The following is an 18306-nucleotide window of genomic DNA, read 5'->3' on the forward strand; positions in this document are numbered from 1 at the left end:
TTTTAAATAACTATCATTAATTTTTTTAAGAATGATAATAGTACTGTGATTATATATTTTTTAAAATTTATTTATTATTTATTTTTTGACTGCGTTGGGCCTTCGTTGCTGCACGCGGGCTTTCTGTAGTTGCGGCGAGTGGGGGCTACTCTTCGTTGCGGTGCCCGGGCTTCTCATTGCAGTGGCTTCTTGTTGCGGAGCACAGGCTCTAGACGCACGGGCTTCAGTAGTTGTGGCACGCAGGCTCAGTAGTTGTGGCTTGCGGGCTCTAGAGTGCAGGCTCAGTAGTTGTGGCACACGGGCTTAGTTTCTCTGTGGCATATGGGATCTTTCCAGACCAGAGATCGAACCCATGTCCCCTGCATTGGCAAGCAGATTCCTAACCACTGTGCCACCGTGGAAGTCCTGATTATAGTTTTTGAAAATGGCTCCTTATCTTTTAGAGTTACATACTAAAATATTTACTAATGAAATTATATGCATTCTGGAATATACTTCAAAAGAATCTGAAGTTGTAGAGTGAGGGTGGAAGTAAAGATGAAATATATATTGATAATGTATCATATATTGGTAATTGTTGATGTAGAAGGATGGATGTATCAGGTTCATCATACTAGTTTCTCTAGTTTTATATTTCTTTGAGAAATGTCCTTGTTCATACTTGTTACTGTGAATAACAAACATTTCAGTACTTTAATGTGAAAATTAGATTATTGCACATAAGTTGTAAAGGAATACAGGTTTGGTGTTGAATTCTTCAATTTTGATAGATATAGTTATTAATAATATTCTTTCTGAAGAATAGTTTGAGGTAATGTGGAGTGGTGGAAAGAACACTGGATTAGGAGACAAAGACAGGATTTCACTTCTCAGATTTGTCATTGTATGATCTTAAGCAGGTCACTGAGCATCAGTTTCCACTTCTGTAATAATACCCATCTCAGAACATCATTTTGAGAATTAAATTTGATATAATATATAGTTAGAATCACTTTAAAACTAAGTTACCAATCAAAATTTAAATTTAAATCAAGATGGTTTTGCACTTTCCCTTTTATAAAGTAAACTGGAATAATTAGATGTATGTGGTAAATTGGATGGATGAAAATTGTTTATGGGGGCTAGGACTGGTAATGGAAAAGATCCACGCCCAAGTAGAACACATAGAAGGTGGAGCTAAGGGCTGTAATGAGAGAGTGGACTGCCACAGAAGACAGCACAATGGAGAAGGTGCAGGGCACTCTTGCTTTGATCTTAAGTCCTGAATCCCATCATTTATTCTAATTAGTATGTAAGCCCTTAGAAGGGAGAGTCAGATTTGGACAAAATCGGTTATTAAATTTTTTTAAATGTTGTAGCGTCAAGATTTTAATCCTCTTTTGCTTTCATTGATATACTATAAACACAAGAAACCAAAAATAAGGAGGTAAAAAAACAAATCGAGTTGTAGAAGAAAAGTAAAAAATAATAAAATACAAAAATTAAAATAAATTGAAATGACGTGTTTGTGCAGAAGATGAGGAATTAAAGCTATAATGTTCAGTCTGTTAACAAAAATGAAAACATTTCAGTCAAGGATAGTAATATTGTCTTTATAGTTATTAGAAATGTACTTTTTTGATTATATAATTAAATAGGCCATTAGGAAGAATAAAAGAAACTTTGTATGTGGGATGTATTTTAATGGAGAGCTGTTTTCCTGGTTTGTCTTCTACCCTGGGTATGTTCTTTGTTTTCAACCCAACTGATAAACAAATGAAGTAATTCTATTCTCTCATAGAGACAGGATATGAAATTACTTTCTCTGTTACTATTTAATGATCTTTTAAAAAATTTATAAACCAACCTGCGTTGGCTGTTTTGCAATTAGGTATATTTGAGGTGTTGGAGATTTTGCCAGAATATTGACTTATTTTCCAATAAAATATACCACAGCCAAAATATATGTCAAAATAAACTCTAATAAGCTAGAGAGTTTTGAGCTTTATTTTGGGCATTCGTTACTGAAATGACTTTTCTAAGGTAGGTTCTCCTGTAGGGCAGTCTCACCTCATGCACTTTAAGGACAGCTGTGTAGCCAGCAGGGTTCCAGGTGGCTATCACTGTTTCCAGTGAGAATTATGTAAAGTACCTTTTTAAAAATTTGTAGCTCTTATGATACCATTCAGCCTTATAGCTAACTTTTGTTAGCGGCAACAGCATTTGGATTGATGGTTCCATTGTAATTTTGTATAAGTTTTAAGTCCAGAAGGTCAAATATTTGTGGTGAAGATATTTATTTGAAGAACATGCTTCTGTGTTTTATATGGCTGTACTGTTATTAACTTCCAGTTTTTACATATGAATAGTGCTGACAAAAAATTAATCAATAGTTAATCTTAGAAAGAAAGGGAAAATTTTATTTGCGCCAACCTGACTGAGGATTATAACCTGGGAGACAGTCTTTCAGAAAGTTTTAAGGACTGTTCTGTCTTAGAGAGGTTAATGCACAGTCATAAAAGTTTTTGAGACAAAGAGTTTTACATCAAAGTAACATGTTGACAGTGTACATAGTCCAGCAAGGTGAGTAGTGGATGATTGTGACCTTTACAGGATTGAGAAAGGAATGTTGTGTCTTTAATGAGTTACCTGCTGGCTCCAGGAGGAATTGCTTTTTTTTTTTTTTTTTTTTTGGCAAGATGACATTCCTGTGTCTTCTAAGGGGATCTAGTTAATGTATAATGCAGGTGCACAATGCACACTAAAGGGGAGATGGTAATGGCTCAAATGGCAAAGAAAATTTTATGTTAATTTTTTTTGTCCTGCCTTAAAAATAATTTTGTTTCATCAATAGCCTTATCTCTGATTTCCTGGCCAGCAACCTAATCATCCTGAACTGATGGTTCTGGTGTGACTATTTCTCTACCTCTCCCTCGGTGAAATCATGTGCCATCATTAGTATTCCATTGTATGGTGGCATGTAATTTTTTTTAAACAATACTCTAGTGATGGGCATTTAAATTGTTGGTAGTTTTTTGCTGCTGTGACCATCCTTTTACATATATCCTTTTGAATTTGTGTACGTGTAGCTTTAAGATAAATTCCTAGCAGTGAAATTGCTCAATATATAATTTTTTTCCATAATTGGTATCATGCTTAAATTAAAATTTGTTAATAGAAAGAAAGCAATGTATTTTATATGTAAAAATATCTTTTCCAATTTTTTTCCCTATGATAATTCTTAGAAGTTCAGTGGTTTTAGTATTTAGACAAATAGAGGCAAGTAGTTCAGGTACTTTATCTAGCGAAAATAAAACCACATTTTTACATATTAATCTTTTGCCGACTCATTTCTCTTCACACATGCAATACACCAGTAACCTCATAAAACCTTAAACAAAAAAAATCTATTTTTTTAACTCTTTCATCTTCAAAAATACAGTTCCAAATGGCAGTTGTCACTTGTGAAAGACAAAAATAGGCTTTTTAAATTTGAAATGACCTATAAAGAAAAATAAATACAGCAGTTTAAGGTTTCCAGTAAACTGATTTATATTTCCACGTGCTTTAGCTCTCCCCCCACCCCCGCCCCCTAGTCTAATGTTGAAGCAAAATGTTAAAAAGAGGTTAACTTGCGTTACTTTACTTTGACCCATAAAGTGAGGGTGAAGTCACTAGTCTAACTGTGAACAAACAGTAGCCTTTGGCTAAATCACCTGAATTATTAGAAAAAGATACCTGGATGTAAAACTTAAAAAATACCTGTCAGAGATGACTACTTTCATCTGCTTATTCTGAGCCAGAAGTCTGCTCTGAACCTTTGTTAATTGGCTCTATTAATCTTAGTCCAGACTTTTCATTTAGCTTCACCTGGTTCATTTTCCACTTTTACAATTCCATTTTAATTTATGACTCTAAGGAAACTTGAAGTTTTATAGACTAAAAGACAGCACCTGAAGAAACATATTAATTGATCTGCTACTAAAAATACAAAGTGTAATCATATTTGAATGAGTTTAGGGTGAGTGGTGGTTTAACTCATATTTCCTGTTAAAGCAGTGATACTCAACCTGCCCTGTACATTGGAATTACTTGGGGGCTTTTTTTTTTTTTTTTGCGGTATGTGGGCCTCTCACTGCTGTGGCCTCTCCTGTTGCGGAGCACAGGCTCCGGACGCACAGGCTCAGCGGCCATGGCTCACGGGCCCAGCCTCTCCGCGGCATGTGGGATCTCCCCGGACTGGGGCACGAACCCGTGTCCCCTGCATCGGCAGGCGGACCCCCAACCACTGTGCCACCAGGGAAGCCCACTTGGGGGCTTTTAAACAATACTGGGGACAGACCTCACGCCCAAGGGAGTGGGACCCAGCATGGAGTTTTAAAAAATGCTCCATGTGAGCTCTGCTGCTGTGCAGCCAGGATCAAGAACCACCACTCTGGTAGAGTTGCTCAAAGCTAATTGTAGTAAGGAATAATTTAGCGCTGCTCCAAAAATTAAAATGCTTGATGAGCTAAATCAGAGTCTTCCAAAGGATGGTGTTATTCCACTGGTGGTACATAAGGTAATTTTACTCGCTTTTTTATTTTAATACTTGCATATTTGTCTCGAGGTGCATTAGAAAATGAATGTAAGTATCACATCAAACTCACAGTTTCATAGATACTGCTTTGGATGAAACTAGATTTTTTTTTTTTCACGGCATGTGCCAATTTAAAGGAATTTGCCAAATTTTAGAAACACATTTAAGTGAATGATTATGTAGTACATAGACATGGCAGAAATCATAAAAATGTTGAAGAAACACAATGGCAACTTTGGTGAAGGGCACCTACTAAAGGTTAGGACTAGAATCGGAAGTAATGGTGCTTTTTCGCCTAGATATATTTATAGTAACTTAATTTTTCTGGCTTTTAAAATTCAGTGACAAACTTTGAGAATTAGAATTTCTGCAGATCTTTAAATCATTGCTTCCTAACATAAAGTTTCTTAACACTTAGTTCTTTCATAGAAGTGTACCTTGTGCATCAAGATATTTTGCTCCTCTGCTTTTCTAAGGTATAGGTGATCCTGTGGTGATAAGACGGGGAAGGGGGTGGTGGTGTGTGTGCTCGTGCACGTGCATGGACACGAGTGTGAGATAGGGATGTGTGGTAGGAGGGGTTGATGGACAGGTTGAGTAGATCACCTGCATACCTGGATAGAGAAGAGTATTAGTTATAGGACTTCACCTCCCACAGGCACCCCTATTCTCCCCAGACTCTCAGAAAGTCTGTAAGTCTGCCACAGTTCAGAACAGTTTAGGAAAAACTACTAGGTTCTCTCATTGGTAAAGTAGGTTGCTCTGGGTGAGGCAAGTAAAATGAGCTCTGTCGATGAAAAAATTAATCAGTGGTTCTAAGAAAGAAATGGAAAATTTTATTTAAGCCAAATTGAAGATTATAACCCGGGAACACCTCTCAGAAAACTCCGAGAATTGTTCTACCTGTTTGAGTTATGTACGTTTTTGAGACAGAGGGCTGTACATTAGATGACTTATTATTGACATTTTACACAATCCAGATTTACACGTACTAAGCAAGTAATGGGTCAACAAAGCAAGTAGTGGGTCATGGGGTCCTCGTGGCCCCTTAAAGATTAAGAAGGAAGGTTATCTCCTAAGGAGTTGTGACCCTTGATGAGATTAAGAAGGAATGTTGTCTCCTAAAGATGTCTGGTTAATGCAGATGTGCAATACACAATAAAGGGGAGGAAGGAGGCCAAATGGTCAAAGAAAAATTTTATGTTTAAATTTTTCTCATCTTGCCATAAAACACGAATTTTATTTCATCAGCTCCATATAGAGGTCTTTAGCTATCATATAAAAAAGACCTCTGTAGCTGAGAGACATTTGAATAGGCAAATAAGCTTTTGCTATAAATAATAGTTTCCTCTTTTATCAATAATGTATATATACTTCAATGATAGAGGCTGCTGTTGTAAGCAAGAGTAGCCACAGTCCACATTTAAATTATATTACTGAAAGTTAAAACACTGTGGTGCATTTGTAATGTAATCTTGTAAATGTCTGTCCTATATAATTTTATAGAATGGAAGCTTCTTGCCTAGAACTGGCGTTGGAAGGGGAGCGTCTGTGTAAATCAGGAGACTGCCGTGCTGGTGTGTCCTTCTTTGAAGCTGCAGTTCAAGTTGGAACTGAAGACCTAAAAACACTTAGTGCTATTTACAGCCAGCTGGGCAATGCTTATTTCTATTTGCATGATTATGCCAAAGCATTAGAATACCATCATCATGATTTAACTCTTGCAAGGTAATTAATTTAAGCTGAATTCTCCCTAGATTAACTGTCACTTGAAAACACATTTTCATTCAATTAAAAAAACTAACAATTCAGTACATTTAGTGAGTTCTGATTTATTAGCATTGAATTTTAAAACTAATCTTTAGGCTGAACACAGTTTAATTAAGTAAATGAATAGTAGTGAAATGATGCTAGAGTTTAATTAAATGAATGAAAACTAATTAAATTTAAATACAGAAATGTAAGTTTAAGATTTTTATTTAAAGAAGGTTTCAAGGCTAATGGGTCTTTCTTACCTTAAGCATGTCAACTGTTCTCTAGGGAAAACTGTATTCTGGCTGCTTTATATTTTAACATACCATTTGCTTTTTTTCTTTTTTTTCACCCCAGGACTATTGGAGACCAATTGGGGGAAGCTAAAGCTAGTGGTAATCTGGGAAACACCTTAAAGGTTCTTGGGAATTTTGATGAAGCTGTAGTTTGTTGTCAGCGACACCTAGATATTTCCAGAGAGCTTAACGACAAGGTAATAAGGAAACATTAGATGGTAGGCCAAATGTTTTCATTGAAATTGCTTTGTGTTTTAATCCTATTTAATTATACTGTAGTTTATCTAAAAGTTAATACCAAAAAAAAAAGTATTTGTAGAAAAATGGAAGAAAAAGAGAAACATAATGAAAAATTTTTAATAGATGAGAAAAAAGAAATATCGAGAGGTCCTTCTTTCATAGGTAGTCATGTGTTTGGTTCTGTATGGATGGCTAATGTAAACATTTCTTTCTCTTGACTGTAATGTCAAGGATCTCATGAATAAATACATGTGATAGCATTATAATACCTGGCCTCTGATTTCAAATTGTAAACTGCTGTTATCTTCATCTAGGTGGGAGAAGCAAGAGCACTTTACAATCTCGGAAATGTGTATCACGCCAAAGGGAAAAGTTTTGGCTGCCCTGGTCCTCAGGACGTAGGAGAATTTCCAGAAGAAGTAAGAAGCGCTCTGCAGGCAGCCGTGGATTATTATGAGTGAGTAGCATCAGCAGTCATGTGGCCCACCCAAGCCAGTAGTAAGTTTTTCAGTTTGGCAAAGGTTTTAAAATCATAGACTAGTAAGTAAAATAAACCATCAAATCATTGCCAAAATGTTATAGTGTTGTATTAGAAGTAATCCCCTCCCTCCCCAGGAAAACTTTCATTTAAACTGCAGACCAGTGCCACTTAATGGCACAAACAAGAAGCATCAATAGTTAGTCTAAGTTATTTGGAGTAAACTTAGTCTTTTATCAGTAGAATTTCATAGAACTGTTTAGCTATAGGGGTTCTAAGTTTAACTCTGTCCTGGACTCTGGGCAGAAACCTACCTGAATGGTTGAGTAAAATGTTCCCAGTTATTTCCTGTAATCACCCTCCAGCATAGCTATATCTTTTAAATGTGGCACATTATGGTTGTAAGCTTATTTAAATATTCTTTTCCTGATAAAGAGTTTAGATTTGTAAATAAAGTCAATAAATGTTTTTCTCAAACTCATTTTTTCACGACTTTTTATTATCACTTAGGGAAAACCTATCACTAGTGACTGCTTTGGGCGACCGAGCAGCCCAAGGACGTGCCTTTGGCAATCTTGGAAACACGCATTACCTCCTTGGCAACTTCAGGGATGCAGTTATAGCTCATGAGCAGGTATGATGCAAGGCTTTGGAGCCAGGTCGTTTTCTCCATCAGTGTTTTGAACAGTGATTAGATTATTCTTTAGTTTTATTATATAGTTACATCTAATTAAAATTTTCTGTTTCAGCGTCTCCTTATTGCAAAAGAATTTGGAGATAAAGCAGCTGAAAGAAGAGCATATAGCAACCTTGGAAATGCATATATATTTCTTGGTGAATTTGAAACAGCCTCTGAATACTATAGGTTAGTCTAATATTTCTGTAGATAAATGTAAAATGGGTAGTTATGCAATCCAAAGAATCATAGGCTTTGGGTTTAAAACTTTCTTGCTGCATACAAGCAGCAGAACCTTGGGCTTTCTAAGTCTCAGTCTTCTCATCTGTAATGGAAGATATCAATACTTGGCTTTTGGAATTGTTATGAGGATTGAATGAAAGAATATATTAAGCACTTATTTAGCACAGTACCTGGCACACGGTGCTCAATACATATCATTGTACCTAAGATTTAATAGCAGCAGTATGGCCCCTTTATATTTTTATTAGCTTTTATCTTTAAAACATTATTTTAAATGAGATTCTAAACATTTAAAATCCTTTAAACCTGTTTAGCATGTATGTTGTGTATAGTTATATGCTCCCACACCACCACCACCAGTTACGGCTTTGCAGAGAGGCCACAAGAAAGCTTGGTAACAAATAGATGCCCTAGTTTCCTCCAGTGATGACTGAATTTCCCGCCATCATCCTACCATCTTATCGAGCAGTTATCCTCCCACCCTCTGCCCAGCTTTGATCCTTGCTGTAAGCTGAGGCCCCCGTTCACTTACTCGAGGAGTTAGTACTCCCAGCTTCTTCTGTGGCAGGGTCTCTTTAATCTATCTGTAGACTTGAAGCATACATGATAGCAATGTTTAAACTGCTTCATATTGCCTGCCCTGTGCTTTCTAGATTATTCAGAGTTTTCTCTAATTAGTGGGAACTGAAGGCCCATACAGACCTTAGGCAGAAGCCAGTTTGACTGAACCAAAGACACAGTCTTGATTGATTTATATTTTATTGTTGAAAAATCCATGAGAGAGTTCTGGAAAGTTCATCATCTAAAAAAAAAGGTAAAATTGCTTTAGGTCCATCTAAAAAACTAGAATGTCATCCCATCCTCCTTTAAACTTCAACTAATGGTTGATATTTGTTGGTTGACTAGTTATGACTAGTTAGATGTGAAATATCCTTCCAAATAAAGTACATCACTATACAAGGAGCATACGTTTTGATTTTAAATACAAAAGTTTCTTATATTTTAAATCCAAAACACATAGAAAAGTCTTAATAAATGATGTACTTATATTAAATACTGAAAAGTTCTGTAATAAAGTGGATGGTGGCTGTCTGACTAAAGAAGCATGAGTATAAAGTAATGAAATTTACCCCTGCCCCACACACCCACAAACAGGTAGAACTCAGAACTTTACACATATTCCAAAAATATTGATTAAAAATATTTTTGGAACTCTTCTTTGGAAGTGTTTTCAGGGCCATACAAGAAAACTCTCTTAACATTATAGATCCATAATAGAAAGGACAGAAAGCAGTAGTTTGGTAAACCTACTTTAGTAATTGAGTTTGGTTCCGGAAAGACTTCCAACCATTTACAAATTAGCTGTACTCTCAAAGAATAACAGCGTGCCAGAAAGGGTTGTGCCACAGGGCCGGAAGCAATTCCAAAAGTCTTCCAAAAGTGTTTGAGAGGGCAGGCAATGTTAGAACAAGCGGGTAGCCTCCCAAGGTAACAGCTTTAAAGGTATCATCATTAAACATATAATTTCAGGTTTGTTTGCTTAAAAAAAACTATCACATTATCATATAGTTATAAATGATATGAAGTATTTATACTGTTTGGCAGAAATTATAGGAAAGAGTCATTTAAATTACTGGATCCAAAAAGCATCTGTAGATTTAACACGGATGATAATAATAACAAAACATATTAACATTTATTAGCATCTATTGTGAGCAAGATGCTATTCTAAGCACGTTATATATACTAATTCATTTAATCCTCACAAACCCCTGTGAGGTGTTTTCCCCATTTTATGTAAAAGGAAATTAGTGAATAGAGAGGGTGAGTGACCTGCCCCAGTCACAGAGCTACTAACTGACAAAGTTGGGATTTGAAACCAGTCAGCCTAGCTCTAGGGTCCATGCTCTTAATTGCTACACTAGCTTCTCATTGATTTCACAAGGTAGAATTTGGTTAATATTTAAATGTAGCATTTAATATTTTTCATGAATCAGTGACTAATGGCCTATACATAACAATTTTAACTAAGTATTTTCAATTTTGACAAAATGTAAAGGCAACAGTATGATTGAAAAGAGAGGGTATGTGGACAAACTTAACTTTACGTTATTGCACTGCAACAGCGAAAGTGTTTTTTTAATGTTAAAAATACTGTGTTAATCTTCAGAGGCACTTGATCTCATGCATCTGTTCTCCTTTTCTCTGGGGAATTAATAGGACTCCTACATTTATTCTAAAAGTCTGGATTTGCTTTTTGTGTTTCAAGGACATCTTTTCATTTTATCTAGAAGTAATAGAGAAAATATGGGATATTAGGATCTAAAACAGATTTACTTTAAAGGCAGGAGGAAAAGTGAGTTTTCTTTTATGGTTATTGTAGCCAATATAGTTATAATAGCCATTATGTAAGAATTAATTTCTTTTTTCAGAAAGACACTACTATTGGCTCGACAGCTTAAAGACAGAGCTGTAGAAGCACAGTCTTGCTACAGTCTTGGAAACACATATACTTTACTTCAAGACTATGAAAAGGCCATTGACTATCATCTAAAGCACTTAGCAATTGCTCAAGAGCTAAATGATAGGTAAGTTATATACCTTTTTACTATAGTTATGATAAAATATAGATACATTGTTGAATCCCTAGAATATTTCCTTTAAATTTCTTTTTTGTTTCCTTTGTTTTCTTTTTAATTCCTTTTTAAGGTATTTCCTCTGTTTCAGTAACATCCTCTGTATGTTACTGTTTGAAGGGCTGGAGAGGATTAGAATGGTTTCATATAACCTTGAACCAAGATCAGTAAATAGGTCACAAACTCAATTGCCTGCAAAGGCCCTCCTGACTAGATCAGTGTGAAAATTGTAGTGAAATTAATAGGCCCAACAGTGTTAAGGGGACAGCTGCTATTCAATTCCAGCTAAGTGTTGCCTGGAAGGAGTGAGGATCCAGAGCCGCCTCTTTTTTCAAGAGAAGCTGCGAGTCCTGAGTTTCATATAAAATCTTCTGATTTTTAAATGTTGATGTTTAATTCTTCTTTTTTTTAAAAAACTGTATGAAGAAACAATATCTGTGCAGGACTTTAGTCTTTGATGTTTGCTTTAGTAGGATAGATTTTTATCTCAGTATGAAGAACTCTGTACAGTTATTCAAAATGAAGTATGCTACCTCAAGAGGTGAGTTCTCTCTTCCTCATGGTGTTCAAATACAGACTGAATGATTATAGACTGAATCCTGGTAAGGATGCCATGGAAAGAAAATGGGGTAGTTGAACTGCAAGACCTATCCCTGAGACTTTATTTATAATATACTGCATGTTTAAAAAGGATGTTTTCCATTTTAAAACTTGACTCTGAGTTCATTATTATGTGGTTTTTCTAATACAGTCGTCCCTTGATATCTGCAGGGGTTTGGTTCTAGGATCCCTATGGATACCAAAAGCCACGGAAGCTCAGGTCTCTTATGTAAAATGGTGTAGTACAGTTGGCTGTATCCGGGGGGTTTCTCAGATAACGGTTGAATCCATGGATGTGGAACCTGAAGCAGGCCAACTGTATGTCTCTAGTATTATGATAGTTTGTTCTTTATAAGAAAGACCAAATAAATCCAAAGCATTGTTTATGCCTTTAATTACTACTAGATAGATTTTATTCTTCACACAGACCTCCTTTCAGATAACTGCATGTTAGCTTTGAATTATTTTGTAGAATTGGTGAAGGAAGAGCATGTTGGAGCTTAGGAAATGCATACACAGCTCTAGGAAATCATGATCAAGCGATGCATTTTGCTGAAAAGCACTTGGAAATTTCAAGAGAGGTATGAAACTAAAAAATTGTTATCTGTGCTATTGCGATTCACGGATCTGCAGCCCTATTATTTCTCTAGAATGCTCCTATATGGCTGAGTAATAAATTTAATTATATATTGTTCTCTTGGCATAAGAACTGCACAGAGCATTTTGAGATACAGATCAGGGGTATGTTTGCACTGGCCTTGATGTAGGAAGACAGGAAGGAAGGGCTGAGCATGGAGGAATGGGAGAATTACTAACATGTGCCTCCACTGTCCCCCCATCTCTACGTGGAAAAGTAGCATGGTATGAAAGGAAGAACATGGCTCTTAGAATCAAGGACTGGTTCCTGTTACAGTTCTGCCATTTGCTGGCTATTTGAGCTTGGAAACTTTTCTGAGCATCATTTCTCTCATCTGTAAAATGAGAATAATAATAATATCTGCTTTGCAAATTGTTATACAGATTAGAGATAAAGTATATATAAAAGTACCTAGTATAATGTCTAGTGCTAGCTTAATAAACACTGTTACTATAGGATGGAAATACAGTATTCTAAGGAAATTGTATTCATGTGATGCCAAGTTAACGTGTCACAGAGTAACCTACTTTATTATTTAAGGTGATCATAGAGATTAAGAGCAATCTAATATTTAGAGAATTAAGGAATTGGCAGAATGTAATTATCTGTCCTCTTGTCATATTTTAGTCGCTTTTCTTCTTTAAAATACTATTAATGAAAAAACACATTTCATTCATAGTATTATAATTTTAAAATAACTATTTTCATCTCTCTAGTTTCTTCCAGTTTTAGGTTGACAACATTTTCAACTAATCTTCACCATTCTTTACTTTAAATACTACTCTAAAGTATAAATGCTTATGGTTGTAGGTTGGGGATAGAAGTGGTGAACTAACAGCACAACTCAATCTCTCAGATCTTCAAATGGTTCTTGGGCTGAGCTACAGCACAAACAATTCAATGATGTCTGAAAATATTGAAGTTGATAACAGTTTGCATGGTAAGTATTAGGTCTTCAAAACCCAATTTCTTTATCCTCAAGATTTACATTTAAGTTACTTATCTCATGTTTACCACATCCAGAGAGATATATAACATAGGAAGCTCAACTATTATACTTTTTTGCTTTACCACTGTCCCATTAATTTATCAGTATGGAATACAGTATTTTATAGCTTTTATCATGAACTTAGAAATGGTAAAGGTATAACTATTTTGTTTAAATATTTTTTAAATACATTTAAATTCTGTATCTCTAGGCTCACTCAAAAATTTATAAATGTGAAGATGTGAAAATTAAAACATTTTACTGTTTAACCTCTTTGTTTCAAATGTCTTTACATATTTGATTTTTGTTTAGCTTTTATTCCCCCCGTTTCATTTCTAAGGGGGAATCTCTTAGGATTTTTTATTTTTTTAATTCAGAAAACCCAGAAATTTTCTTTAGGTGCTGATTTGGTTTTGACATTGCTATAAGAAAAAAATATGCTATAATGTCTCTGTTTCTAAGTGAAAAAAAAACACCTACTGTTGATTAAAAAAATAAAAAGGAACAAAAAGTAGAACCACATTTTTGGATACCATCTATATGTAACTCTATGTGAGATCCATTTTAAAGATCCAGACAAGGCTTAAAAAATTCTTAGTCTGAAAAAAAATTACTGACACAGACAGATGTTTTGAACTTGAAAGTCAGTGAAAAATCTAGCTTTTATCTTCCCAATATCCTCCTTTAACCCATACAAAGAAAAGGAAGAGGAAAAAGAAATTAGTGGCTAGTCATCTAAGACTTTGAAAGAACATTTAATTGAAAAATGATATTGAAGTATGAACAGTATAGTAAACTGGACCATGTACTTTGTAATTGAATAATGGGCTAAAAGGTTTTCCTGTGTTTAATTTTCAAGTTGGTTAAGTTGTAATAGCTCTCATATTTTAACAAATTATCACTTGTCCTCGTGGACCGCTCTAGCTATAGACCTATTCCTTTGTTTCCCTTTACAACAAAACTTGAAAATAACATCACTGTTCCTTGTCTTTACTTCCTCACCTCCCATTCTCTCTTCAAACCACTGGACTCTGGCTTTGGCCCCATGATGATACTAAAACCTTTTCAAGGTTACCAGAGAACTCCAATTTACCAAATACGTTGATCAGTTTTAGATGTCCGCATATTTGATTTCTCAGCAATATTTCCTGTAGCTGATCATTCCCTCCTCATAGTGCTTTGTTCGTTTGGCCTCCAGGATCACCCTCTTTCTGGCTTACCTCCACCTCACTGGCCACTCTGTCTTCATAACTCCCCTCTCTTCCTCATCTTTCCAATCCTTGACATTTGTAGTACCTGGGTTTCTGTTGCTGGACCTCTTCTCCCTTCCCTCTTCCCTCTCTCCTTCTCTATCTTCTGTCCATCCATATCCTTCCTCCTGATTTTATCCTTTTTCCTCTTATCCTACACTCTAGATCAGTGCTTCTAATAGAACTTTCTGTGAAGATGGAAATGTTCTGTATCTGTGCTGTCCAGTATAGTAGCCTCTAGCCATATGTGACTGTTGAGCACTTGAAATGTGGCCAATGCAAAAAGAAGTGAATTTTTAAATATTATTTAATTTTAATTAAAGTTTTAAAAGCCACATGTGGCTAGTGGCTACTATATCAGACAGCACAACTCTAGATGATCTCATTCAGTCGGTTGGCTTTTATATCATCTATATGCTGATGATTTTCAAATTGGTATTTCCAGTCATAATTTCTCTCTTGAGTTAGAGTTTCATATGTTTAACATTTCCACTTGAATATCTAATTGGCATCTAAAACTTAACACATCCAAAATGGATCAATTGTTTTTTTCTCCCCAAACACGTTCTTGCTTTAGTCTGCCCTGTGTCAGGAAATGGTACCATGATTCACACCAGTGTTCAGGCCAAAAACCTAAGGGCCATCCTTGTTCCCTTTCTCCCACCCACTCCTACATCCAACATATCAGAAACCCTACCTTCAAAATACATCCCTAATCTCTCTTACAATGTACACTGCAACAATCTTAGTACAAGCTGCCAACATCTCCCAGCAGAGCATTAGCCTTGCAACTGTTTCTTTTGTTTCCGCTGTTGATCCCTCACACTGACTTCCACAGGGCAGCCAGAGTGCTTTTTTAAAATATGAATCAAGTCATGTCATTTCTCTGCTCAGAACCCTCCAGTGACTTCCCATCATACCTGGAACCAAATCTTCAGTCCTCATCGTGGCTAAAAGGCCCTGTAATCCGGGCCCAGACTGCTTTATCATTTCCTCCCACACCCCCTGCTCACTTTGGCTCCTTGAAGACAGGTATTTTTTGGTCTGTTAGGTTCATTGCTATATCCCTAGTGCCTGGAAAAATCTGCTGGCTAAAGGAACTGCAAGAAAACTTGTATAGGGACTTCTCTGGCAGTCCAGTGGTTAAGACTCCATGCTTCCACTGCAGGGGGGGCACGGGTTCAAGCCCTAGTCGGGGAATGAAAATCCCGCATGCCATGTGGTGCAGCCAAAAGAAACAAGAAAACTTGTATATTTCTGGTGTTGGCTCAGGGTGGAGGAAAGGAGTCTCCCATAAGAATCTGAATTCATAAGCCTGTCTACACACTGGTTTGGAATTTGATTTATTCTATCTGCACAGTATAAGAAAGCCCAATCCATTAAAGTGCTTTTGAAAGCACTTTAGAAATACTAAAGTAGAAATACTCCTAGGGACTTAGCAGAAGTAAGATCAAATGTTTTCTGGAGGTAAGCAAGCCATCCTTTATCCAGGCCTATAAAGACTCACAACAACAACAATAACAAAATTACCAAATACCTAAAGAAACAAGCCAAAAGGAGTAAGAAAACAAACAAAAGCAAAATCAGGTCACCAAGATCTTCAGGGTATAAAATGACTATGATTAAATGTTTACAGGAATAACAGAATTGAAACAAAGGAATAACAAAAATGATCATGCAGATTTGAAAAAAATAATAATAGCTAACAATTATTGAGTGCTTACTATGTGCGCAGGCAGTGCTTTGCCTGTTTTAACTGATTTAATCCTAACAACTCTAGGAGGCAGGAGAGGTTAAGTAAATTTCCTGGGGTTACCTTTTTAAGTGGTAGAGATGGGAGTTCAACCTAGTCAGTCTGGCTTCAGAGTCCGTCTTAGCTGATACTTCTAGCTTAATGTGATTTTAACGTACCTCTCAGTAATTGATAGGTAAAAATCAGGAGTCAGATATCAGTAATAATATAGAGGATTTGACCAGCACAATTAATGGGCTTGATGTGTTTTCAAATTGTGTGTTTGACCCATTTAATGAGTTATAAAATCAATCTCAGGTGTTGCAACTAACATTAAATACATACACACCCACATACATACATGTTAATGCGGTTATCATACATAATAAGGGCAAGTACTGTTGTGTGGAGATTTTGTTCTACATTTAAGTGTATTCAGGGTTGCAATGCAAATGTTTTTTTTTTTTTTTTTTTTTTTTTGGCGGTACGCGGGCCTCTCACTGTTGTGGCCTCTCCCGTTGCATAGCACAGGCTCCAGACGCGCAGGCTCAGCGGCCATGGCTCACGGGCCCAGCCGCTCCGCGACATGTGGGATCCTCCCGGACCGGGGCACGAACCCGCGTCCCCTGCATTGGCAGGCGGACTCTCAACCACTGCGCCACCAGGGGAGCCCACAAATGTATTTTTTAAAGTTATAGTGGATCTACATTATTATGTTAGTTTCAGGTGTACAACATAGTGATTCAAAATTTTTATAGATTATATTCCATTTAAAGTTATTATAAAACATTGGCTATATTCCCTGTGTTGTACAGTATATCCTTGCATGTTATTCGTTTTATACATTGTAGTTTGTACCTCTTAATACCCTACTCCTATCTTGCCCCTCTCCTTTTCTCTTTCCCCACTGATAACCATTAGTTTCTTGCCTGTATCTGTGAGTCTGTTTCTGTTTTCTCATTTTTATTCGTTTTATTTTTTTAGATTCCAAATGTATTTCTTAATGTGAGTCACAGTTAAAAATATGGGTCACACTGATTTAATGGACATACAGAATACTGTGTCAAGCAACTAATCAGTTCACATTCTTTTAAAACATTCATGAAACAGGTCCAAAAATTTGACGACATGCCAAACCAACAAATTTGAAGGAATCTGTATCACATAGATTTCATGCCCTGAGCACAGTGCAGTTCAGTTAGAAATTAACAAGAAGATAATGTATAAAACATATTCATTGGAAAATACACACTTCTAAGTAACTTATGGTATGATTTAAGAAGAAATCATAAATAAAATCAGAAAATGACTTAGGACTGAATTATGATTTATGTGATACAACTTACATTAGTTCTTAGAGCAAAATTTATATTGTATCATATTTTAAAAGGAAAGAGACTCAGTGACCTAAGTATCCAGCTTTTAAAAAGTTAAAAACAAAACAAAAAACAAAAAACTCAAAAGAAAGTAGAAGGCAAGAAATAATAGCAGAAATTAATGAATTTAAAACGAAAATTCAATAGAGAAAATTTTTAAAAACCCAAATTTGGTTCTTTAAAAAGACTAACAAATCTACAGCAAGATTATTTGAGGAAAAAAAAAGAAAGAGAAAAGGGGATATAATGTAGATGCAGCAGACATTAAAAAGATGAGATTATCCTGAATAATTTTATTTGAAAACCTAAGAGAAATGGACAATTTCTAGAAAAGCAGCTTACCAAAATTGAATCTAGAAAAATCTAATGGTAGAATGTAATGTGAATGGATGGCATCTCTAATGCCTAGAACCATAGGGAAATTTGATGAGTCATTTAAAATCTTTCCACTGAGAAAATACCTGGCCAAGGTGATTTTACAAGTGTGATCTACCAAACGTTTAAGAAACTTGATTCCAACCTTCCATAAAATTTTATAGGTAACTAGAAAAGTGGGAACACTTTATCAGTCTTTCTGAGACTAGTATATCCTTGATATCCAAACTAGACAAGAACAGTATGTACAAGAAAGGAAAATTACAGGCAAATCTTTACTTATGAACATAGATGTAAAAATTTTAAACAAAATATTTGCAAACCAAACCCACAGTGTATTTAAAACAAATAAATAGGAATTCAAGTGGACTGAATATCAGGAAATCAATTAATATAATATACCAGTAAACATAGTAAAGGAGAAAATAGCTCAAATATCCAAATATATCATAATTCTATTAAATGTAAA

At 35.6% G+C, this 18306-nt stretch overlaps 1 protein-coding gene across 3 annotated transcripts in view; it reads left to right on the plus strand.

The window, feature by feature from the left end:
- The window catches only part of GPSM2 (G protein signaling modulator 2), a 63354-nt gene that overhangs the window by 16880 nt on the left and 28168 nt on the right, over positions 1-18306 (plus strand). For all 3 annotated transcript variants that reach the window (XM_067727107.1, XM_067727108.1, XM_067727109.1), the window contains 8 exons: positions 6065-6286; positions 6668-6803; positions 7161-7303; positions 7835-7958; positions 8074-8189; positions 10676-10831; positions 11952-12060; positions 12927-13056. In XM_067727107.1, the coding sequence (XP_067583208.1) occupies positions 6065-6286; positions 6668-6803; positions 7161-7303; positions 7835-7958; positions 8074-8189; positions 10676-10831; positions 11952-12060; positions 12927-13056 (1136 nt within the window). The remainder of the gene's footprint in view (positions 1-6064; positions 6287-6667; positions 6804-7160; positions 7304-7834; positions 7959-8073; positions 8190-10675; positions 10832-11951; positions 12061-12926; positions 13057-18306) is intronic.

The sequence above is a fragment of the Pseudorca crassidens genome, chromosome 2, assembly GCF_039906515.1.
Source record: "Pseudorca crassidens isolate mPseCra1 chromosome 2, mPseCra1.hap1, whole genome shotgun sequence".
NCBI classification, from domain to species: domain Eukaryota; kingdom Metazoa; phylum Chordata; class Mammalia; order Artiodactyla; family Delphinidae; genus Pseudorca; species Pseudorca crassidens.